The sequence below is a fragment of the Anopheles arabiensis genome, chromosome 2 (genome assembly GCF_016920715.1).
Source record: "Anopheles arabiensis isolate DONGOLA chromosome 2, AaraD3, whole genome shotgun sequence".
NCBI lineage: Eukaryota > Metazoa > Arthropoda > Insecta > Diptera > Culicidae > Anopheles > Anopheles arabiensis.
In genome coordinates this window covers 111,047,540-111,071,134 of record NC_053517.1, presented here as the reverse complement: position 1 = coordinate 111,071,134, position 23,595 = coordinate 111,047,540, and the positions used below count along the sequence as shown (strand labels likewise).

Genomic DNA, 23,595 nt, shown 5'->3' with positions numbered 1-23,595 from the left:
AATATGAAGTGGAAAAAGCTATTGTTCGGATTGTTTATTCGGACACGGTCACTGAGCAGGAACTGTTATTGAATTGTACACACACACACGTCCTATCAGACATCAAATTGGAAGCTGTGAATAACTCAACCTCATTCTAAACAAACACCCAATTGATCATACAACGCAGTAGCTATGTATAAACACATCTTTTATTTCAGTTTTGTGACTCCCATACATCGCTCAGTTTCCCCAAAATTGTACGATTCCCCTATTAATAATATGATACCAGTCTAAATCCTTCGCTTTTTTCCATTAAAGGATTTTCCGGAACAGATCATTAATAGCGTCACCCCGGAAACCGGCCTCTCCACCGATCGATCGCAGCTTTCCCTTGTGCTGTGGGTTTTTCCATCCACCGGCGGGGTCTTTCAGCATGAAACTTCGCAGCGTTTCCCGGATGGCATCGAAGTGCGGCCCGACCGTCATGATTTCGTGCACCAAATCATCCACGCACAGCATACCGATCGAGCCGAACAGATCCTCTACCTGCTTGTTCGACGTCAGCGGCACAGGCTTCTTCGATTCGACGCCGGTCTGGCGGCAGCGCAGTCGGACGTACTTGTACAGCAGCTCCCGGACTACGCTGATGTTGGGATAGCCCCAGATGACAAACGGCTCCACCACCTTCAGCTGTGCGATGATCTCCGGCGTCAGGCGGTGCAGTGTAGCCGAACGCTGGTGCTGTAAGCCCAGCCGGACGAACGTCTTCATCACCTCCTTGTTGGGGATTAGCTTCTTGCCACGGTGGCGCAACACTAGCACCAGCTCGTTTGCTTTGTACTCGGTCGTACGTCTCGGCACTACGCCGTGCTTCAGGAAGTTGCGTTTGATGCGTTTCGCATCACGCTCCGCGAGACGGGCATTGGACACGAACGAGATTACCTTTCGGAAAGAGGTACGCTTCTTCTTGGGCTGTGCGTGCGGTTCCGTGCGCTGAGCCAAACGTCGCAGGCGTCCTTTCCAGTGCGAAAGCACGTTCACCTCCACCGACGGGAGTTTGTTGGGTACGGTGTACTGTTCCATGGTTGATTTTTTCACGGTTTTCGGCACAAAACAACGCAGCGGCTTGCTTTCCACGTGGTTTCGGCTTCAGCACACAAACAATGAAGGCGGATCGATCAAAACAAATCATCCGACAAGTGACAGTGGCGTTTTCGACAAGTTTCAAACCTCACCTCGTAAACGAAAAATCTGCACCCGCCAAACCGTTCAAAAACCGGGTTTTGTGAGCTCGGCAGCGAGGGTGTTTCGTTCTTTGGCGAGCGTTTTTAAAAGTCATTGAGAGGGGGTTTGAGGGTTCAAGAAGGCCTTTTATAGTCCCAGTGTATAGTCCCATAACAGTCTTCATTTGCTGATGACCTTGACGCTGAGGAAATCAAGCAAAGCCGGTTCTTTTTCATGTAAAAAAACTAAACATAATGCTCTTTATACCACTAAGTTTGTTTACATTTTCCATTCGTCCACATGCGCGAAAGAGATGGCATGACGCAACGAGCGAGAACCTATCCTCCTCGATATGTGATGCGCGTAAATTGTCACCAACACAACGAAAGACACATGTACAAAGGTGGCTGAAGCGTTCGAATGAAAGTAGGAGAGGGGGGCAAGTAAAGGGCGGGTAGAGAAAATGAACGAGAAGCAGCGATTTTGAAACGTCAAAAACCCTCGATATGTTGTCCGGGCACGGGACAGATTTGACAGCGCAACAAAATCAAAACACACTGATAAGAAAGAAACAATAGAACAAATATCGCATAATTCCTCGTAAAACCAAATGTTCTGTGAAGTAAATCGTGTGTAAATGCTTGTTAATTTTGTTTTTATTTGATGGTTATTTCGGAAAGGTTTTTAAGCCTAAAAAACGATAGTGAAAAAGGACAAAACTCTTGGGGGCGATCGTACGGATTTGCGACGTAATTGGTGTTGTGTTGGTTTAATTAATTGTGTCTGTTTGTTGTGTAAATAATATCAGATTCCTTCTTACAATACCGTGCTAGAAAATGGTAAGTCATGAACATAAATTTCCATTTCGTTCATTAACCGACGGACGGTCGATCTCATTTGCAGAGCTACCAGGATGAGGAAGAACAGGTGGGATCGTTTCCGAAGGACTTTGGGTACGGGGACTTTGAGCATGAGAGTGACGGGAACCGGGTTTCGGATGATAAGCCTCGAATACTGCTGATGGGGCTCCGGCGCTCCGGCAAGAGCTCCATCCAGAAGGTGGTCTTCCACAAGATGTCCCCCAACGAAACGCTCTTCCTCGAGTCGACGAACAAAATCGTCAAGGACGACATCAACAACAACAGCTTTGTGCAGTTCCAGATCTGGGACTTTCCCGGGCAGATAGATTTCTTCGATCCGACGTTCGACTCGGACATGATTTTCGGCGGCTGCGGGGCGCTCGTGTTCGTAATCGATGCGCAGGACGATTACGTCGAGGCACTGACGAAGCTGAACCAAACCGTCACCAAGGCGTACAAGGTCAATCCGCGCATCAAGTTTGAGGTGTTCATCCACAAGGTGGACGGGGTGAGCGATGACTTTAAGATGGAGTCGCAGCGGGACATACACTCCCGGGCGACGGACGATCTGCTCGATGCCGGGCTGGAGGGTGTCCATCTGAACTTTCACCTCACCTCGATCTACGATCATTCGATCTTTGAGGCGTTCTCGAAGGTGGTGCAAAAGCTAATTCCCCAGCTGGCGGCACTCGAGAATCTGTTGAATCTGTTCATCCACAATTCGGGCATCGAAAAAGCGTTCTTGTTCGATGTGGTGTCGAAGATCTATATCGCAACCGATGCAACGCCGGTGGACATGCAAAGCTACGAGCTGTGCTGCGACATGATTGATGTGGTAATTGATCTTTCCTGCATCTATGGGTAAGTTAGCAGCATTCGATCGGAACGCTCTATGCAACTGTTTAAACCCCCTTGCCCTTTGCTTGCAGCTCCCGGGACAATCCGGATGTGCCGGCGTTCGACAACCAGAGCTCGAGCATTATCAAAATGAACAACAGCACGGTGCTGTACCTGAGGGAGGTGAACAAATTCCTTGCCCTGGTGTGCATCATCCGGGAGGAAAGCTTCTCCCGGCAGGGTGTGATCGATTACAACTTCCTGTGCTTCCGGGAAGCGATCACGCAGGTGTTTGAGCTACGCTTCAAGCACCAGAAGCTGGAGGCCATCGAACAGGACTCGGACAATCTGGAGGACTTGCGAGATTTCGACCGAGAGGATGTCATATCCTCTATGAAGCGGTTCCAGGATTAAGGAGGGGCGACATACGGTGGTTATGCCCCACACGGTGGTTAAACTTCCTAAAAGGCAAAATTGTGTGTAAAAAAAAGCAACGCAAGAAGATATTCAGGGATAAGTGCAAAGTGCAAGTTGAACCGAGCGAAGGTTTCGCTTAGAGCGGCTCATGCAGAAGTTTATGTTTTGAAATTGTTGGGTTTTTTTTTAAAGCTAATGCTTATTTTGAAACTGTTTACATCCTTTTAAAGCGAGAAAGTGCATCACGCAGACAGTGAAACTAACGCCTAAAGTAATGCTTATATGTTACCTTCAGTATGCATGTGTTAAGCTCGATTCGTATGTTTTTTTTTGGGCTGGAAGAGTTGTCCTATATAATTGCAATGAAAAGCGATCTCGCAAGAGCGAGAAGAAATGTAGTTTGCACGCTTACACTCATTTCTCGAAAGAAGTACGTCGTCGTCGGCACAACGTCGTGGCGGACACGAAGGCGACCACGAAGCTCCACAGCGCACAGCGGATAGTGTCAGGTAAGTGATGTTACTATACGCTTCATTCTTTGTTGTAGTAAATGTTACGCTTTACTTGTTTATTTATTTTTTCATTCACTCTTACATGCGGTATTACAATCAATGTAAGTCTTAGGCCGTAGCCAGTCAGGACGCGCTGACGGGCGGGCCAAATTTTCGTACACCTCTTAATTCGAATACAGTCGGAACGCTTCTAGTTGAACGCTTTCTTGGTTGCTCTAGTTGCGTTTGGTTGTTCGACAGTTGGCTGACTGGGCAACTATAAAGCACGCACAAGGGAACATTAAAAAGCACCAATCGTTCAATCGTTGGCGGACAATCAAAAAGTTCAACTCAGCGAGTTCAGACTGTATTTCACTTATTTCACTAATGCGGGCCAATGAGAAAAACATGATTACATAGTAGGGACAATAATTATAGGAATGGGAAGGAGAAAAGAAAACAAACAAACAGAAGCAAATGAATGAATGGTACTGTACCACGGGAACGATCAAGTGTAATGTGTAACGCGACCGATTACTGAATTTGAGCGTCTTAAATACGGTAGCGTTTGCCTGTTTGCGTTCAAGTGGAAATTGTCTTACGATATAGTGCGCACATTTACGCGCAACGTTTGCCGAATGATTGTCCCAGAGACGTGTCCATTTTAGGGAGATAATTTTGTGGAACATTGCGTTTCTTTGTTGAATCTGTAACAAAATCAGGTGCAGAGTCCGTCCGTCCACCCGTCCAATCGGGCTCACCTAAGGTGCCTTACTAAACCATCTTACTCTGTTCTATCTAAGGACAAGCGCACTCTCTCTCTCCCTCTTCTGCACTACAATTCTCGGTGCATGTGTGTTGGATTACCGTTGAAAACGTATCTTTTATAAAAAGAATCGTTGACGCGCCACTGGCCGTAAGTGAGAGGATTTATAGCAAAATCTCGAAACACGAGATCAAAAAACTTGATTACACCAATCATTTTCGGGGCTGATTTGTTAATTTTGTTTCTTCCTTTTACCCCTGTTGTTGGGTTGTCGGTAATCGCAGGCGCATGCAGGGAACAGATTCGGTGGCCTTAATCAACAGAGAGAAAAAACGAAAAGAAAAAGCAACAACATAATGATGTTGATAAAAGCAACACATGGCAGCGTTGAGAACAAAAAAAACGGTTGAAACATTTTGTCGAGCGACAAACGATGCGCGCGACCGACCTGCCGTGTTTCGTCGTTGTGGTTGTTGTTACGCACAGCATTGTTTTGTTTTGCGAGATTTTGTATATCTGTGCTTGAAATGCTCACTCATCATCCCTGAGAGCGGGTGCTGCTGCTGCTGCTACGTTCCAAAACTTCAACAACGTGTCCAAAATGCTGTTTTTGTTAACTTCCATCGCTACAGTACCAAAAACAATGTGTGATGGAAAAAAACACGTACACCAGAAACGCGTAAAATCCCTAGCGCACTACTACTATTGCTACTACCTAGTACTGCTGCTGCTACTGCTACTGCTGCTGCCCAACAATGTGTCCAAAAACCCTGTTGCAGATAAAACAATATCGTTTGTTGCGTTACGATGCGTGTCTGTTTGATGTTGTTGTTGTTGTTGTTGTTGCTACTTCTACACAATATCAATTGTTTGCTCTACTATTTGAGGCACTTGTGTATGTGTGTGTGTGTGTTAACGATAAGGGTAGCAGCCTGATAGCAATGGCTCGGGAAGGTCATCATCACGCCCCCTAGGAGCATCTGGTCCTTTTCCTTTTTCCCAGGTCCCATTTGCTAACGATCGGACTGGTCCCAACCTGGTGTTTCCAAACAATCAGCACAATAGTTTTCTTCTGTCCTAAACTACATACACACACACACACACGTCTGGAGGAGGAATAACACTTCCCCCTCCTTACACAGGTTGGCGCTTGGCGCCGATGCACAAAAGTCGTGCACTGAAATCGAAAAGAAATCTAAATAGCAAAATAAATGGAGAAAGGTAGCTGCGTTTGGTGGGAAAGCAAACGAAAGGCAGTTTGTTTCTCAGTCAGCAATTTCTCTGTAGTTCCGTATTGGTTGGCGGCGTGATTGCTTTGCATGGGTGTGTGTTTGTATATGCGTGTGTGTGTGTGTGTGCTTTGCCAACTCAAACCATTAGCCGTAACTCTCGCCTTCTCCACAACTCGCCACAACCCAAAGGTGCTGCAGACCTAAGAGTATAGGGCAAGAATGTCCTGGATGGAGCTCTTGGAGCCAAACACGAGCGCGATGATACCGAAGACAAACACGACCACGTTCTTCCACACGATCCAGTTGCCAGGGCCGAATCCTTCCTCCCAGTACGTGACCATCTCGATGACGATCGGGATCAGCAGTCCGAGGATCGAGAAGCAGAACGCACCGATCAGACCAATGAACGGACCGATGGTCGGGACGGCAACGGCCAGCAGGACGGCTGCAGTGACGAGGATGGTGCGCATCACGTACTCAACCAGCTTCGGGCGCTTGGTGAACCGATCCTTGATGGCGACCCAGCCAATATCGAGACACACGTAGAACTGCAGTCCGAATGTGCAGTACACTGCCAGGGCGATCAGAATCTTCACAGCTTGAGCGGGGCTAAACGAAACGAAATGGGGAACATCATGCACTCATTACTCACATGGACTTATTATTCGATCTCCGCACACACGCACACACACTTACATCTCTTCGATTGGCAGATTGAGGGTAATTGATCCCTGTGCCTCATCACCGTACTTGACGTAGCCGAGGAAACCGAGCAGGATGTAGATCAGCGTCACACCGGCCATACCTTGGTTAAGCACACCGCAAAGGCCGATAAAGTTCTGGGGCGTCTTCATCTGATTTTCCAGCGGCATCACCACACCGATGGCCTCCATCGCAAAGATAACGATCGCGAAGAACGCTGGCCACTGCATGACGGGTAGGAAGAGCGGCCGATCGTTAACCGGTGGCATATCGGTGACCAGATAGTAGAAAGTGATGCCCAATCCCACGCCCATAAACACGTTCGCCACCATCGAGACCGGTGCGAGGTACTTCAGGTTCGGGATCCACGACAGCAGGATCAGCGGCACGAGCAGCAGCGCGATCATGACGCGCAGATTCAGCGGGCTGCCGTAGTAGTACTCGATCACCTGCTGGAAGTTGGTCGCGATGATGACGGTATAGACGGCGCAGGTACCGAAGTACGTGATGAACAGGCCGTAGCGGATGCAGTAGGACGTGGGCATGCCCCACCGGCGGCCCCATTCCGGTCCATTCTCGAACGCGACCTCGGCAATCTCGGAGAAGCTCATTGCCGTTCGGTGGGTGCGTCGGTAGAGCGTGTGGCCACACTTGACCAGCACGTACGCGCAGTGGGTGCAGATGAAGGCGGTGAAAACGGTAGCCAGGATACCGCCGGCCAACCCGGCGTAGGTGAACGCGACCGGCATCGCCAGGATGCCCGTACCGAGCGATGCCTTCAGCAAATGCGTTAACGTTTCGCCATCACTGTAGGAAGAGAGCGAGAAAATTAGAAAATGGAAACGAATGACGAATAGTTGCTGTACACTCACGTTGTAGGATGTTCTAATTTCCGCTCTTTAAACGGATCGAACTGTATTGTACCATTGGCCTCCACATCGGATTTGGCGGGAGTAAACTTGTATCTGTTGGGAATAGGTAAAATGAACAAAAGACAGGGGACATATTAGCTCGGGGTTACAAATAATTGTGGAGTTTTCCTTAAATTTAACATTTATTTAATGATGTATTTATGCAAGAAATCAGAAAGAATGTCTGCCTAAACTGTCTGACACTGCTTGGGGAACTGTTGCATCAGCCAATGTCCGCCAGAGCCCGCTAAAGGAAGCCAAGAATTTGCCCGTTAATTTCTCCACCATGTTTCCCTTTTTCTCTTTTCCATGCGCTGTTATGCACCTTATATCCATATCCATTTTTTCCTCATTGTTATTATTGTTGTTTGACGACGCCATGTTGCTGCTGAGGCGTTGCTTCCGAACCGCGTGGAGCGTTTGTGGGACGGAGAGCTTTACACGATCTTGTTCACTTGCCAACACACACACTACACGGCACACACTACAGGTGGCAAGCAGCTGGAGGAGTTTGGAATGTTTTGAGACTTTGCACACGCTTCAAATTCGCTCATTTAAAACACCAAACACGGTGTGACCTTAGTCACAAAAAAAACATAATAAAACATTGAAAACTTCTTAACATAAACACAAACACACAAAAGCGTTGAACAAAAGTGGGACGTCCAACTGTAGCTTCCAAAAGGGTCTCTATCGCTTTTGGTGAGCTACCGAAAGAAGCCTCCTGCTCGGTGGACGACCGTTAGCATACTGACCACAGCAAAGTCTTTTGGTCCTGGTCGTTGGCTCTTGTGTGGTGTGCGCCTGGCAGGTTGCAGTTGGCGGTTGGCGCAGCAAAAATTAAACCCCAACCCTTCCTCCCTCTTTCCAGTGAGCAGGGCCCATGGTGAGGGAATGGACCTCATGCTCAAGGGTTTGGCTGGTGGACATGCTCTCCATCCCCTCCTCCCTGTAAGCATGGCATGATAACATTTTTCTGCCCCGCGTTCTGTTAGTTTCTTTTTTGGTGGGTTTTTGCACTCCAAGACAGAACAGACCAGCAGGGGGAGGGAGGGAGAGAACACGGGAGGATAATTTTCGGCTGCGTCTCAACAGAAACCACCACAAACAGGGAGCGACAGAGACGAACATGCGCTGAAGTGATGTCTTTCGAACTTTTCCCCGCATCCCTTGTACAACACACGGTGGTGTTTAACCATCGGTTTACCTTTTCGGAGCTGTTATTAACTACCCCAGAGGAGGAGTACCTTACCTCCTCCTGCTCGACACATCCCATTGAACCCCCCTCCAGTCTCTCAGATTTTCCCTCTCAGATTGACCCTCCCTGGTAGTTGAAAATTGCATCCCAACTCCGGGCCGGATAGTCTGTAATGTGAACAATGCACAGCAAACCGTTTCTTCCTTGCCACGGTACACACGCGGGGGGGAGACTCTCTTTACACTGGCCAGGCGCAAAGACAAAAAATAAACTGTAAAGCGACAGCGACATCGATTGCTTTATGCCTCCGCTGCTACACACAAACCCTCTTATTAGTGGTTGCATTTCCCTCCATCCATCGTAGCATGGGTTGTCTGCCCCTTTCTCTAGATGAAGAGAAGTGCGCACAAAGGCATGACAGTGGTGGTGATGGTGGTATACTTTTCTTTCTGCACATGCAAATCAGCCCGTGTGTCAGTGTTGCACTGTTGTTTGCATGCATTTTTGATGGGCAAGTCGGGTTTTGCAACGTTCTTGATGCATCGCTGAATCTATGCACTCAGCGTCGCAGCAGGCGTAACAAATTCGCGCCAACACATAATCGATCGATCGTTCGCGTACGCGGGAAGTGATCGCGCGAGTATGGGCATAGAAGAAAACGCACCATAAACGGGAATAATAATCATAAACAGGTGTCGTGATTAGAAATGATTGTGAGTGTCCCTTACTCTCTTGATGTCACTTACGACAGGTTCGTTTTCTATGACTCATTAAAATCGATCGTTTAGTTTGATTTAATGTACAACCTGTCAATACTAAACATTAATTTAGAGAGTTGAAAATTTGTTGCAAAATGCAATTGTCACTGCAATTGAGGTCGCTGCAAGATAATGCGCTTAACTGCACTTCAGTAAAGGATACAAACATCCCCATTGCACATCGAAATGTCATTTCTCGTGACTCTTGATTGTACACTGTTTCGTTTTCCCTCCGTCTTTTGACCCTTTGCATCCTTTTCCAATGTTGATTTCAGACCTCGAATTAATTTATTCCACCTCAAACCTACCCTCCGGAAGTTTCGCCCCCCCCCACCATACATTGAACGCTGTTGTGCAAAAGAAAATGATGAGTTATTCCTTCTCTACACCCGGTTTCTTTCGGTTCTCTTTTCATTCGCGCAAACTCAAGGGAGAGCGTGGTGCTTGGTGCTGTACATACACGTTCGTCCCCGTGTTTCTTGAGTTTCTTGCTCCTCCTCACCAATCCAATATCCTGTTCGAAATATCGATTTGTTCATTATCAAATTTTTCCTTGTGGAGTGCATCAGAAGAGCGGAAGAAGGAGGTTCAGAAAATTGGCCTAAAAGAAAATTGTAGTAAATACGAGCGAGAGAGGGAAAGATAGAGAGAAAGACAGAGGAAAAAGAGGACAAGAAGAAAGCCGAAGGTCTCGTGTAAAGATGAAGCATGATGGTGTGGTGGAGTTTTTCTTCCTCAGGACGACACGATGGGCCACAATCACGTACGCTGGTGGCGTGAAGGAGCAGCAACTTCAGAAGGGACCTCGGAGTATAAGACCTCCGTAAAGATCGCGCGCCCGATCGCATTGGTATGCTGTTTTGAGGCGTTTTATTTGTTTCTTGTTGTATGCTGCGTGGTCTTTCGGCTGCCAGACGCACGGTGGTTTCACCTTAAAATGAGGGTTCGAAAATGAGGTTTGCTTGGCGTGGTACAAAATTCGTGTACCATCCGACAAAACGCCCTGCAGAGGTCGATCGCCCATCTCAGGTTGGAAGAAGATCGGAGGATTATGAAGCATCGAATCGCAACAGCTTCCCGCAGCGAATTGCGAATACGCAAAACTGTCAGTTCCCTTTGGACAGTGGACTGAGAAGCGGACGGGAAGCGTCAGGCAAACGGGCGTATGCCTAGGGTGAATCGAAAAGTACATTCCTCGATCGGGATGTTCCCGCAATCAATTATCATTAGTCCATTTTTGGGGGTTCAACACACACATACACACACACACACATACCCAGGATATTGACGTGACCAAGTTCGGTAGCGAATTACTTATAGTAGCGCTGTTTTAATGAACTCCAACTCGTTCTCTCGTTCTGGGGAACAGGACATGAAACGTTCCGAATTTGCAACAATTTAACAATCCAACAGTGTTGCACAACCTTAATCTTCTTTGGTCCCAGCAATGGCTGGGATTTTCTGTGGTGGAAATGAAGGAAGGACGAAATTATTTATTTAAAAATACAAGCTGTGTCGTTCCCTCCACGATGGACCACGGAGTGTGCGACATAAATTTAGTTGATTTATGCCTGCCCATAGTGAAAGTGTTTTTATGTATGAAATTTTCTATACATTCATTCAGAGGGGGGAAGATCGCACAATGTATCGTGCACAGGAATCTTGTTTAAAATATTACCGTAGCATGATTACAAAATATTAAAAGAAACCTTTTTTTGCCATTTCGTTTTGAGTTATCATTTCATGTGAGGAGTTAAAGCCGATTATCTAAAGGCTCGCGCAAGAATGGCGTTGGACTGGACACCTGTTGCGTTGGGTCGTGTGGTGAACATCTTTGAAGTTTTGCTTAACATTTCAGACATTCCACGCTACGAAAAAGCATCCACGATATCCGATCGCTTCCTTAATCCAGCGATCAAGTTCAGCGGAAATAGCAGCTGAACCATCCGGACAACTCGCACTTCAATTTAAGTACATGAGAATGTCACACTCAGCGAACCAGACAGAGTAAACCCTTGGTGGTCCTCACTGAAATTCTATATCATCCCAACCCTATGGTTGCACTTACACAGTGGCTCCGTTCTTTCCGTCCTGGGGCAGGAACGTTTCCATTTCCTGTGGAGGTGGTCCCGTGTATTCCTGCGTCGAGGGTAGCAGTAAAAGAAGAAGCGGGAGATTAGGTTAGTGCTCTAGGCATCATCTTATAGGAGGGGGACTCTGGCCACTTCAGAGTGTCACAATACTTACGTTCACCATTTTGGTGTCGTTGTTTCTATGTGGACGCGGTTTTTAAAACCCAGGCTCCTTTGTATGCCTGTAGTGCAGTGTATGAAGTGTTGGATTAGTGCTGGAAATAGAGAAGAAGAGACACAAAACGATCAATACTTGAGTTGTACAGAATAGACGAATGCACATGAGAGACTATTCCATGTATGCTATGTGATCGATTTGCTGCAACGACTGTCCTTCCCTTCCTATTGATCTTCGCATCAATTAATGCCAATCACATGCCTTGCTAGCTTCTCCCTAGCTTCCTAGTTTAGCTTTAATCGATCGTCCAGAAAAGTGCACATTACTTGAATGGAGCGTAACGTATTGGCTAATGGACACAGACAGGACTGGATCAGATCCATCCCGTCAGAATAGACCATCATCCACACAGGCACTTTCACAGACATCGTTGCGTGAAAGTAGACAGTAATTGAATGTCCTCATCCGCTTCTTGATAGAATGTCGACACGGCACCACACATCAATTGGACACAAATTATGCCATCTGCCGGCATCGTTCTAAGGCAAGGCGGTTAGACTGATTACTGATCAATTTAGGCGCGATCTTGCCAAGCATAAGAAGAAAAACGGGAAGGTCTTGCCTAATTCCTCCGTTGGAAAAAGGGAAAAGAAACACACAGACCCACCACAATGTGTGGAGGCTCGTCTGCTTCATTCATTTGCCCGCAGGTCGATTGAGCGAACCCGAACGTGGCCTTGCCACCAAACTCCAAAACTCTACACCATTTAGACGCCAACGCGCGGGCTCCAATTGTTAGGCGCGCGCTGATAGCGTGATGAATATTTATATCGCTTGTCAAGCGGCCGCAGTACTATCAAGCGAAACAATCACGGTCAAATCGATTTCAGACCTAACTAACCTCCTCTCCTCCCCGTTTGACTTGGCCCCTTCGACCCGGGATTGATTGTAGCAGTGTTTTATCGAAAGCAAAGCACTCATTTCGATCGCGGGAGCTTTTGATTCTGATTCTGGGTGATAGTGGAATGCTTTAATGGAACTAAATGCAGGTCTCAGAAAGATGCAATGTGCGCAGCCTGCAGGAGCATCACAACAACGCAATAATGAGTTATTTTAGTTGCGTAAAAGAATTTGAATCTTGTGCTCGCCATTTTAGAGGTGTCACGAGGACACACCTCCTTCGCATTTTGGGGTCGTCAGGTGCAAACAGATAGTATGCTGTTGTTACGGTGGCATGTTCCGGTCCACTTATCCGCTCGTTGAGTACTGTTATGGATTATTTTTAAAGAGGAGCATGCACTAAAAATACCACTTTTCTACTCCGACCGCGACAACTTGCCGCACAATGCGTCGTTCGCGTTTTTGCGTCTAGTACAATGACTCTCGAGAGCCAGCCACCCCGTCATGATTAGGTTTTGGCTAACGGTTCAAGAGCGGTCAGACCTCTGTTGCCTGACACATATACTCTCCCTCTCTGCACGTCCCTATCGCCGGTGGTGCCATATCGAACCCACCAGCAGAGATAAGAAACGACGACGACAACGACGACAACGACCGCCGGACGACGTTTGCACCAAAATTCGTCAATCATGTTCGATGGGTTTTCCTCTTTATTTTGGCGTACAGACCTTGAAATGGTTTTCCATACTACCCCTATCTGTTGCTAGCCATTGACGTCAGCATAACCCCCACCCTCCTACTACCCCGCAAATCGATGGTGGTGGTTGATTTTTGTCCGTAGTCAAAATGGTTCTATTTATACTTGTTCCCTTGAGCAGTGCGAGGGGGGAGCGAAGGGAACAAGTCCTCCGGAAAGGTGAATGAAAGTGAAATCGAACGTAAACCCGAAGCGACAGAACAAGCTTTTAACACGTTTGTCACTTTTGTGTGGAAGATATACCTCACCATTTGGCTGGCTATCGATCGGGATGTTCTAAAAATCGGCCCCTTGCGTACAATCGACGCGGTGGGTGCCCGGAGAGGTCAGCTTCGGTGTGATCGCGTGCAGCTGATAAGCGAGTGTGATTCTTTTTCCTATTTCCACAATAACATTGCCTCACATGCTCGGTCGCAAACATTTAACGGCAATCGATAATGGTCGAACCTCGTCCTTTGGTCGTGTGGAAAGGAAACCGCAAACACGCTCCACAACAACAGCAGCGGGTGTCGGTAGGCAAAAACAGTTTTGCCAACAGCAAGCCCCCATCTCTTTAAACATCTCTTATCGCACGCTAGTAGAGGGCACCACACTAGGGCACACTAGGCCTTGATTAAGGATGAAAGATCGGGAGGAATAGGCAAAGAACCTCTTCGATAGAACGTACCCTCTCTTAAAACAGCCTTACCGGCGACGTGAGTCAGCAAAGAATCCAATTACTACCAGGTTCCAATATATTCCACTGTCCACAGCAGATTGCGGCCTGTCAATCAGCTACTCCTGTCCTGTCTACAGCTATCATCGAGGAGGTGTATCTCTTATCTCTTCTTCCACTGCTCTGAATATTCAATTGCGCTGTCGAAAGCATTCTCTTCGAACGATGGGAAGTGGCAACAAGAGTGTGATACTTTTCAAAATCGATAACATGTTGTATGTAAGTGGATGCGCTTCCACGTTATCGTTATCTTGTTTAACGTGAGCAGATTGGTGTGGTGATTTAAAATTGCAGTTTTTGTGAGCAGGAACTCGAGCTGCTATCGCCCCGTTACCAACACGCTTCCGGTTTCCAGATCGATAGAATGGAAAGGGGAAATGCGAATCACACTCCAGTAGAGTGACCAAACTGGACACCTTTTGATGACCTTTTTGTGTAGACACTGGTCGCTGATTTCGCTCATTCCTTCAACAGTCAGAACTCGAACTCGAACGGCTACTTCCGGGTGACGATCACGTTGCATTTACATTACATCTTACCCCACGCCCTCTCACGGCTATCAAAAGCGCCACCTGCGCGCTCCAGGGTTATTTACTTTTTTGCCGGACTTTGGAAGGCGGCTTTCTGTTTCCCGCCTTCTGTTTGTATGTTTGATTATTTTTTAATCTGGTGTTTGTGGCGGAACTAGTTTGTTGATTTTCGCTTGTGTTTCGTTCCATTGGGCGCGGGATGTTGCAAAAACACGGTCGACACTCGTCTTTTTTTAACGATCGTTTAGACATTCTGTTACGCCGCAACTGTCAAACATTGTACGGTGGCGCTTTATGAACCTCAAGCATGTCCGGCCTTTGGAATGTCCGGTGTGTCGTGAAGGGCTTGCGGAAGTTCGGAGACGAATTTACGAGCGTTCTCGCCATCTATTAGCAAACGAGCAAGCCATGATCGTTATGCAACATCTTGCGCGTGCTAAAAAGAATACGGGTTGCTTCGATCGATCCAACACAATCTCATGGAGACTCTGGTTACGCCTCAGAAACCTTCCATCGAAAGCACTCAACAGTCGCAGGCCAATACTCATGGTTGTGCATCATTTAAATGTCCATTACATGTGTAGGGAGCTCAAAATTGGGATCATTATTTTCCTCTCTTCAACCATTTGCTAGAGTAGGGGTTATTCGTTATAACCTCTAAATGGTTTAGAATCGTTTCCACCACGTGGTCGTCGGTCAATGCATATCAAATCGTGTGTGTGTGCAGCTAGTTTTCTGATGCAACCTACTCGTGTTTGGGAAATTCATAGGAACGCTACAACACGCGCGTGAAATACGACTCCATTTGTAGCCCCCCGAACCAACCCCCCGGACCACTGACCCAGACGACGACCTCCTGATTGGGTCCAGAAAAACTAGCCAAGCTTGCACAAATTTTCCCTCTTGCCTGGTTGGTGGAGTGTGGTGAAACCTAAAACAATTGTAGAATGCAAATATGACCATTTTCAACTCCCAAGGGAAGTGCGCGCGCGTTTGTGTGTGTACCTGTTTGCGTTTATCGTATAACGGCCAAACGGACACTTTTTGTTGAGCGTTACAAAAATTATCAACCTCATGCTGAGAAAATCGGAAACTTTGAGAAGTAAGGGGGCTTGTAAATTTTGCTGACTGTAGGGACAACTGCAAACCCAAAACGAAGGGAGGAAGGAAAGGAAGGAGGATTCCAATGTTTCGAAGAAGGCACACAAGAGAACAGCCGAACTGCTGAACCGTTGATTTCTGGGAAACTGGTTATGGTAGGCTCGAGCGAGTAAGCCAGCCCACTGGTAAGCTCGCCCTGTTCCCGCCGGCAATCTCTCTGACGTTATTCTACCCTTGCGCTTCTTGGCAAACACAGATGGCAACCAGATGAAGCAACAAGTTCCAGGACAGTGGTACCGGGCGGGCCGGGCCGGGCGAGGGTTCGTAGCAGAAAATGGGCCAAGAATCGGCCGACACACGGGCTACCTTTCTGTGCCAAGGCCGACCGGAACATTAAAGGGATGAAAGGGAATCACGCGCGAAAAGCGCTAAAAGTGATTCGAGCATCGGTGCAAACTGTTTGCATTTAACTTTTAGCACATTTGACACGTAACGGCACCGCCTTTGGGTCGATTCGACCGACAAATTAGCGACAAAGCTTCTGTACGACCCGTCCGATTGCCTCTGGAAGCATCGTCATGAAGCTTTTTATGTTGTCATTCAAAGCGAATGCGATCACACCACCCCCACTATTGGGCTTATCAGCTGAGCTGTGTTGTTCCCTCAGTAATAATCGTAGTAAGCGTAATTTCTCATTGAAATTCTTGCTCTGTAGTAGCTTGATAACACGGTGAGTCCAGCCAAACACCTGTTTTTTTTTCGGGAACAATGCGATAAGTACCTCTGCAAATGGCGTAGTAGGCTGGGACGATGTTACGGAAGCCTTCTAGCGGAGCTCCGGGGGCTTTTCCTCGCAAAAGTTACTACCAGGTGAGGTTGTCTAACTTGTGTATTAGCAAAGCATTAGGGCGACGTGGATGTAACCCGATGCGCGCGGCAAAATAATTGAGTACTTCCCTTCTGTGGAACGAAGCGTAATGAGCCAGAACGTGCACACACCAGGCGTGTACTGTTCTGCAAACACAGAACTGCAGTAAAAGAGGTGTAGGGAGAGAACTCGAACTGGTGGCAAGGGAGTAGGAGCAAACCTTCCCGATAGAAGCGCAACTGTGTATTGAAGAATATTAGATTTCAAAGCCACGTGCCCGCCGTTTTCTAATGCGTTCCCGCTCGCAACGACCTCCCAACAACAGCTCGATGTCGTGTTAACGACGTACGACAAACTACACGAGCACCACCAAGCGCGGAGAGAGGGTTCTCTATCAAAGTTCTAATTACTGTAAATAATTCCACTTCACCTTTTGCTTTTACGGAGAACCACTTACGACCACGACGGGGACTCTCTTCACCCCAATAAAAAACGCTGTACAACTTTCAACCCACTTTCTTCACCAACCACACACACACACACACAAAACACACAAACACTGATCAACACTGACAACGTCGCTGAAGAAATCCTTAATCCTAGTTACCCGTTCCCGAAGAGGGAAGGTGCTATTGCAATAAAGGACGGAAGGAAGGAAATGCCTACCAGGATTTGAAGGTGAAATTCGGCGCTTCTCAATCGGTTGTGCGGCAGTGTGTGCGGCGCGACCTACTTCTAGAGGCACCTCTTCTAACGGCAACTGTCAAACGATAACTGAAAGCTTGACTGATGCCCAAGGCAATGGTGAACTGTGAGAGGACCGACTCGACTCGGTGTTTCCGAATGCGATTGCTACTTACATACTTACTACTAACCACCAACCCCCCCACTCTGCGCTTCGTCTATCTACAGTCTAGCGGTTATTTGCTGACGCGCCAACACATTTCAAAGCCACTGCTCTCTCTCTCTCTCGCCTCTCTATTCGATTCTCTTTCGCTCTGTCTCTCGCTGATCGATGACACCAACACACCAGCACATTGCTCTTGTTTTGGGTATTGTTCTGTGTGGCTCTCTCGCCGCCGCCGCCGCCGGCGATACGATAGTTTTTGGCGCATTCAACGGGGTCGCTTACCGCGTGGTGTCTCCGACACATTGCCGACTCTTTGCCGAATGATGCAATATCCAAGGGTTACTACTTGGGAACTAATTTCAGACCACAGCCGATTACTATGTACGGCTACGAAGGGAGGGTTTTTTTTGGCAGCCGGATTTGTTGTAATGCTGTAATACTTCTGAAGGTTCTGCGCTATGCGATGATCCGGTCGGAGCCGTAGTATTTATAAGGCGCGAAACGAAAATACACGTTATCATCGTGTGGAAACGCCACTACGAAACGGCGACCACCACCCACCACACCCAAAACCACACCAGCGTCGGAAGGTCGGAATTTATTTCCCCCGCTCACCCCGACCAAGGACCTACGAGGGACTTCTTATCGGTGATAGCGTTATCGGTGTAACGTAGAGAGAGAAGGCGTAGCGTAAAACGACATCATGTACCCGCAGGGGTTGGATGGCTGAGGGCTGGAATAGCGCTGGACTGCAGAACGCGTTTCAGCGCGTCTAATCCGATGCGTTTCCTACGCGGTGGCATTGTGCAACGTCATCGAAATTACGTAGGCCACCTTGGGGAGTTGGTGCCTCGCCGGTGTGTCGTCATCTGGTTCCCGAAATGAGTTTACAACCCACGCTGATTGGTCCAGCGGAAAGCGTATTGATCGACTTGGGAAGAAGAACAAGCGCAAACGTTGTTTGCTAAAATTAAACACTTCAAAACGTCATTCCCAGTATCCTGATGTGGCGTTCCGTGTACGATTGAGTAATCCCCAACCATTAACAGGGGGTTGGGGGAGGCGATACTTCATCTTTAGCACTGGCACCCACTCGACAACGGGTGGAGGGGCGCAGAGCCGCAGTCACCTAAACAAATAAGCTAATTCTTCCACTTTGCAATGCAAAATATTAACCATCGATTCTAAGCATCCGTGATACAGAGACGGGGGTAAAGACAGGCCGAAGGGGGGTGGCGTATAAGACGCACGATTCGCTTGAATAAGTAGTGAACGCGTGCTTAGAACATTGAACACAGACTGGTGGCTACGAGAAAGAAGGAAGAAGAAGGAGAGTTGTGAAGCAAAAGCAAATAAAAACTCTAATGGAGCAAAGCTGTTGATTGTTTGAGACACGTAAAGAGAAAGAGAGAGAAAGAAAGAGACGGAGCAAGAGAGTGGGGGGAACGAGTGTAGGTGCACAGTTGGCAGCTACTGTAGCTAGGAGTGCAAGTTTCCCGTTCAGACGCCCAGTTGCCATGGCGACTAGGCAGGAGAGATTGTGTCCGTTGGCGTTGGCGATTGACTTTGGCGCGAAATGTAAACGTTCTCGGGCCGCGTTCGAAGTGTCCGCGTGATCGAATCGATACTTGGACTATAATAGATGGGGGGTTTTGTTTGAGCACGAAGTCACGGCGCTAGTTAAATACGCTTCCTCCGTCGTCGTCGTCTAACGAATGGGGTGAAGGGCGGTATGGGGGGGAGGAGATGGCGTTATGGTAAACATGTGCAAAATCACCAAGGGAAATCACAATGAAATGGCAGGAGAAAGGTCACGCCTAGGAAGTAGAGCGCACCCTTTTTCTTTGTAGTGAGCGTGGCCTTAGCCTCTTCTTCGCCTGAGGGAAGAGAGAATCGTTTGGGAACGATTTGCTTAACAATGAAATGTGTTGCAAAATATACGTTGATCTGTATTTTTTAAGATACAATTCTATCTTTATGATCTTGAAAGAACAGAGGGAGGACACTGTATAAGTGTTTGTGTTGATGTGTTGGTGATAGCGAGATGTTTGTTTCCGTTCCGTCACGAGACAAGACAAAATTGCTGTTCAAACAATACAAAGCTCTGGCGTTGTACCCTTGTTGCCTTGTTGGCCTGTGCTCCCTTCCCCACTGTGAAGCATCCCCATCCCATTGCGTGTGGGGGAGGGGAGGGACATTCGATAATTGATTCCACAAATGCTGCGCTACCCGAAGCTGTCAATAATCGGTCCTATTGTGGCCCAGAGCTGAGTCTAGGTTGGAAACTGTAACCTCCTCGCAGCATTTAGTGTAAGGGCTCGAGTAACCGATAGAACCTTGTCCATCAATAAACTAATAACACATCACACTTTTTTTGTTCACATTGCCCCCATACCTCCCACAGTATTCCTCACGCAGAGTGTGACACGATCGATAAACAAACCTCAGTATTTTCACCACACAACAAAACGAGATCATCGATTATTACACTCCGGGCGCGATCGACGGTTTGTCTTTCTGTGTCCGTGCGCGCGCCCCCTTTTCTTCTCTAACGCTACGTCTAACGGCTTCGATCACAGACTCGAACGGAATACCGGTTTTTCGGTGACCGAGTTAATGTTTTATACACTCGCACAAACCTTGAACCTCACCCCTGTGCAGAAATCGACGAATCTCTTGCAAATACGACTGGAAAGCGCACAGTGGAGTCGAGTAGTTCCTTCCTTTCACTTTGATTTATCGCGTGTGTGGCTCTGTGGCCGTTGGAAAACACAGGGAGTGCGCCCCCCGGCAGGGTTGAACAGTGAATGTACACTGATTCGCCGTCCATGCAAATGGGTGGGTACGCCATACACACACACAGACACGCAGAACATTCTTTTCCCTGAGTAGAATGCGAGAGAAACCGCGGTGCCGAAATGTGGTGTGTTTGCATTTTTCCTTTCCAAGTTTCTTATTGTATGGTGTGTCTTCTGCAATCATTGCATAGAGCATGGCATGCTAGACCCAGGTACCCAGGTACCACTGCGGAGGGCTGCTCTCTCGTATCTCCTAGACCGAGACGTTATGCTCAATTTCAAGTAAACTCGTGAGCATAACAGAACTCTCTCTCTCTCTTTTTCTCTCTCCTTCTCTCTTGCACTGATACATTCTAGTTCGCCGCCAGGGTCTTTCTTCTCAGCTCATTCGCTGGGTTTTCCTTCTCTTCGGGCGTTCGTACTGCCGGCTTCTGGTGGGTTGAGAGGCCAGAGGGGTGTATCATTGGTGCATTTTCTTCGCCAACACTGAATCATCATTGCATCAGGCTAATTTTCTAACTTTATAAAACCCCTCCACCGCTACTTCGCATAGCCGTTACCGCCCTTGAGCGAAAGGAAAAGTCGTCGTCCCCAGTCGTGATGTGATTTGTCATCAGTATTCAACGTATTGGGGTAGCAGCAAAACGGCAAACCAAAACGAGAAAGGTCTGTTTGATGATTTAAAAGCATTTTGCTCATTTAATACAACGCAACGCGTATTACAGGCGAAGAATTTGCCGCTCGTGCCGGTTTGTTTTAAGCCAGAAAAGGGGAGATGCGTTTTTCGATGTCATTGCAGTAGATGGCAGGGGGGGGGGGAGGTAGGGCTAGGCCAAAAATAAATCAGTCGCGAGTGGCGTTACAGAACAGACACACAATCATCAGACACACATACACGCAATTCGGCAAGCAAATCGGAACTCGGTCACTTTGGGACACGCGTTTGGGAACGGTGATGGTTCCTTGGTCGGCTGTACGGCTATCGGAGGGTGGAATTTGTTCGAAGAATCGTTTGCCATTAAGCGACGCACGTGCGTTCAGAAGAGCAAAGGAATGTTGTTCGTCTTCGATCGGTGCAGGTATGTCTCGTCGTACCGAGCCATTAGCAAACAAGATTCGATGAAGATGATCATTCTAAATGTAGATCCATCGCAGCAAGATTGACACATACAAATTTCTATCGGAAACTATTAAGGTTTTCTTGTGTGTGGCGTGAGCAGGTAAAAATATTTCACATTTACTGCACATTTCATATGACGATGACTCAGCTTTCCGCCCCGTTTGTGGACAACATACTTGCAATTTGGTGTGTATGTGTGTGTGTACCTGTGTCTCTACCCCCATGCAGTGCCGTAAAATTGCAATAACGGAGGAAATTTGGCGCCAATGAGAAGGCGGCAGGCAAGAGGGAAATATAATTCATTCCGCCTCAACCAATGCTGCCACGCCACCCAGAACGGATATGTATACACGCTGTTGATTGCAAGATTGAGTTCCGCGAAAATGGGCTGCGTGTTGTACGGAGACGATCCGAACCAATCGAAAATAGCGGTGGTTTTCTTTCTCTGAATAAAACGGTTTCGCCGGTTTTCTGGCCGTTTTTTTTTTGTTGTTCGGGGTGGGTGGAAAAAATTGGCTTCTTTCCATTCGCTACAGATTCATTCTGTGTTGCCTCATTGTGATAACGGTCACTCGCTGCCAATGGGGTGGGAATATGCAACAACATTGTAACTGCGCTTCTTAATTTTGTCCGTACCGCTGCGGCTCTCCTAAAAAAGACACCCAAGCCAAGCATCAATGTACAGTTTGTATTGGATTATGTGTGCACCGCTTGCTGCGATGGTTGTTGCTGGGACAAACAAATTAAGGGCGAACGCCACGATGCTTCCGCTGAATGGACTGGACACTGACCTTGTTTTCCATTTTTCCTGTCAACGTTGGCTACGCACCTCTGCTTGAATTGCGTCATACAGCCGGCGGCGGTGCGTTTGCGTGCCTGGGGAAAAGCTCGAGGGGGATAGGGAAAACCCACCACCCACGAGTCTTCTTCCACGGGTGGGTAGTAATCCTGGGGCGAAACAAAAAACGGAGGCTCCACTCGGACTGTACTGTAACCGCTCTCTGGCTGCCCCCTTCAGCTGATTATTCGTATCGATCCGTCGGTTTGGTACATTTTGAGTGTGTGTTTTTTTGTGTTTCCACCCCTATCCGCTTCCAAACCGAAAAGTAGCAGCAAATGTGGCCCGGAGCGGTAAAAGCCGGACAAAAAGAAGCCGCGTTTTCGCGATCCGCTTTCGCGCAGTTTCTGGCGGCTCATAGCGGGCTAAAATGAAGGAGAAGCCTTACGCTGGCAGCATGGAGGAGGTTTTTTTTTGTGTGGGCAATGTGGGCTAGCACCGACGGTTCCCCCCATGCTTTGGGGAGCTGCTAATAACCGCACCGGCGTGGCGTGGCGGACACGCATGAGGCGAAATTTACGCCAGCCAGCGGAACAGACGAACGAACAGCCAGAGAGGCAGATCTATTTCTCGATAGCGAAAAAGAACGAAATGGAATCCAGCCCGGGTCGGAAACTATTTTCGGCGTGTATAGTGCGTGTACGCGCTCTGTCTTATGCCTAGGCAAGCGGAATCCATTACGTCAGGTGTTGTTGTGTGTGAGTAACGTTGGAGCAAACGAACAGCAAGCCATGAAGTAGATCCTCGGCTTTCCCTTCCTGTTCTCGGGCTTCAAACATGCCTAATAATTGAACGTTTTTTGAGCTTATATTACTCCATTTTCCCCCGGATGCGATGAGTTTCATTCAACAGTGGCTCAAAAAGCGCCCGGGGGAGGGTTGGAAACGCGCGCACGCACGTTTTACGTACATTTGGTGCACAATTTGTGTGTGTGTGCCAGCCGCTCTTCCATTGCTCTCCCGGTTAGAATTTTCTCACTTGCACTCTCACTCTCCCGTTTCGAAGACTGTCTCACTGATGTGTGTTTTATCCTTTTCTAACTTTCTACCGCTGGGCTGGCGTGTGTTCTAAACCCTTCTTTTTCGTACGCCGGCGCCGGCAGGCTACAACCACGTGGCGAATGAGTATTCCGTATGCACGCAACCAAAAAAAAAAAAGCGAGCGAACAAAAGAACGAAAACCGGTACTCGTCGTCGTATTCTTCACGATCTCAGCCGCCGGCCCACGTCAAGAGGTGGTCCCGAAATTCCCTGCGACGTCCGCTTGGTGGACCGCGGCCTCCTTCGATTTATGATTTAATAATTCATGCAGTCGTTGTTTTCGGTGCTGTTCTTTCTTCACACATCCTTACCTCCTCTGAATCGTGTATTCTTCTAGCTGTTGTTCTTCTGGCAACTTTATGCACTCGGTCGCTGCAGCAGAGCACTATTCACGACCCACACGGACCCGGAACATGTAGAATTTGCTTCGATTTTAGGCACCTTTTTACA

The 23,595-nt window shown here is 47.8% G+C and overlaps 3 protein-coding genes across 7 annotated transcripts; 1 reads left to right on the top strand and 2 right to left on the bottom strand.

Annotated features, from left to right (window-relative positions):
• Positions 1 to 172: 172 nt before the first annotated feature.
• On the bottom strand, positions 173 to 1,170 carry LOC120898541 (60S ribosomal protein L7-like 1). Its single transcript, XM_040304533.1, has one exon. The coding sequence runs from the start codon at positions 1,063 to 1,065 to the stop codon at positions 295 to 297; it is 771 nt and encodes a 256-aa protein (XP_040160467.1). The 5' UTR covers positions 1,066 to 1,170; the 3' UTR covers positions 173 to 294.
• A 538-nt stretch (positions 1,171 to 1,708) lies between these two features.
• LOC120898539 (ras-related GTP-binding protein C) lies at positions 1,709 to 3,718 on the top strand. The gene is made up of 3 exons (XM_040304531.1): positions 1,709 to 2,045; positions 2,110 to 2,927; positions 2,996 to 3,718. Exons 1-3 carry the CDS (start codon positions 2,043 to 2,045, stop codon positions 3,315 to 3,317), a joined length of 1,143 nt encoding a protein of 380 aa, XP_040160465.1. The 5' UTR covers positions 1,709 to 2,042; the 3' UTR covers positions 3,318 to 3,718.
• A 136-nt stretch (positions 3,719 to 3,854) lies between these two features.
• LOC120898538 (proton-coupled amino acid transporter-like protein pathetic) lies at positions 3,855 to 23,581 on the bottom strand. 5 transcript variants are annotated; one of them, XM_040304525.1, is made up of 6 exons: positions 23,457 to 23,581; positions 11,626 to 11,725; positions 11,447 to 11,517; positions 7,384 to 7,476; positions 6,506 to 7,318; positions 3,855 to 6,418 (listed from the first exon to the last, which is right to left on the bottom strand). In XM_040304525.1, exons 2-6 carry the CDS (start codon positions 11,632 to 11,634, stop codon positions 6,010 to 6,012), a joined length of 1,395 nt encoding a protein of 464 aa, XP_040160459.1. In that variant the 5' UTR covers positions 11,635 to 11,725; positions 23,457 to 23,581; the 3' UTR covers positions 3,855 to 6,009. The 5 variants fall into 5 exon arrangements, with proteins under 5 accessions (XP_040160459.1, XP_040160461.1, XP_040160460.1 ...); XM_040304527.1 differs by lacking the exon at positions 23,457 to 23,581 and adding an exon at positions 20,001 to 20,126; XM_040304526.1 differs by lacking the exon at positions 23,457 to 23,581 and adding an exon at positions 19,989 to 20,119.
• Between the last annotated feature and the right edge of the window lie 14 nt (positions 23,582 to 23,595).

What these genes read in the sequence shown, in the direction of transcription:
- LOC120898541 (XM_040304533.1), bottom strand. Translation starts at nt 1,065, where the DNA reads ATGGAACAGTACACCGTACCCAACAAACTCCCGTCGGTGGAGGTGAAC.
- LOC120898539 (XM_040304531.1), top strand. An exon ending in GATCTTTCCTGCATCTATGG is followed by an intron (nt 2,928 to 2,995) that starts GTAAGTTAGCAG and finishes CTTTGCTTGCAG; the next exon opens with CTCCCGGGACAATCCGGATG.
- LOC120898538 (XM_040304525.1), bottom strand. An exon ending in GGAAAGAACGGAGCCACTGT is followed by an intron (nt 7,477 to 11,446) that starts GTAAGTGCAACC and finishes TATTCCCAACAG; the next exon opens with ATACAAGTTTACTCCCGCCA. An exon ending in AAATTAGAACATCCTACAAC is followed by an intron (nt 7,319 to 7,383) that starts GTGAGTGTACAG and finishes CTCTTCCTACAG; the next exon opens with TGATGGCGAAACGTTAACGC.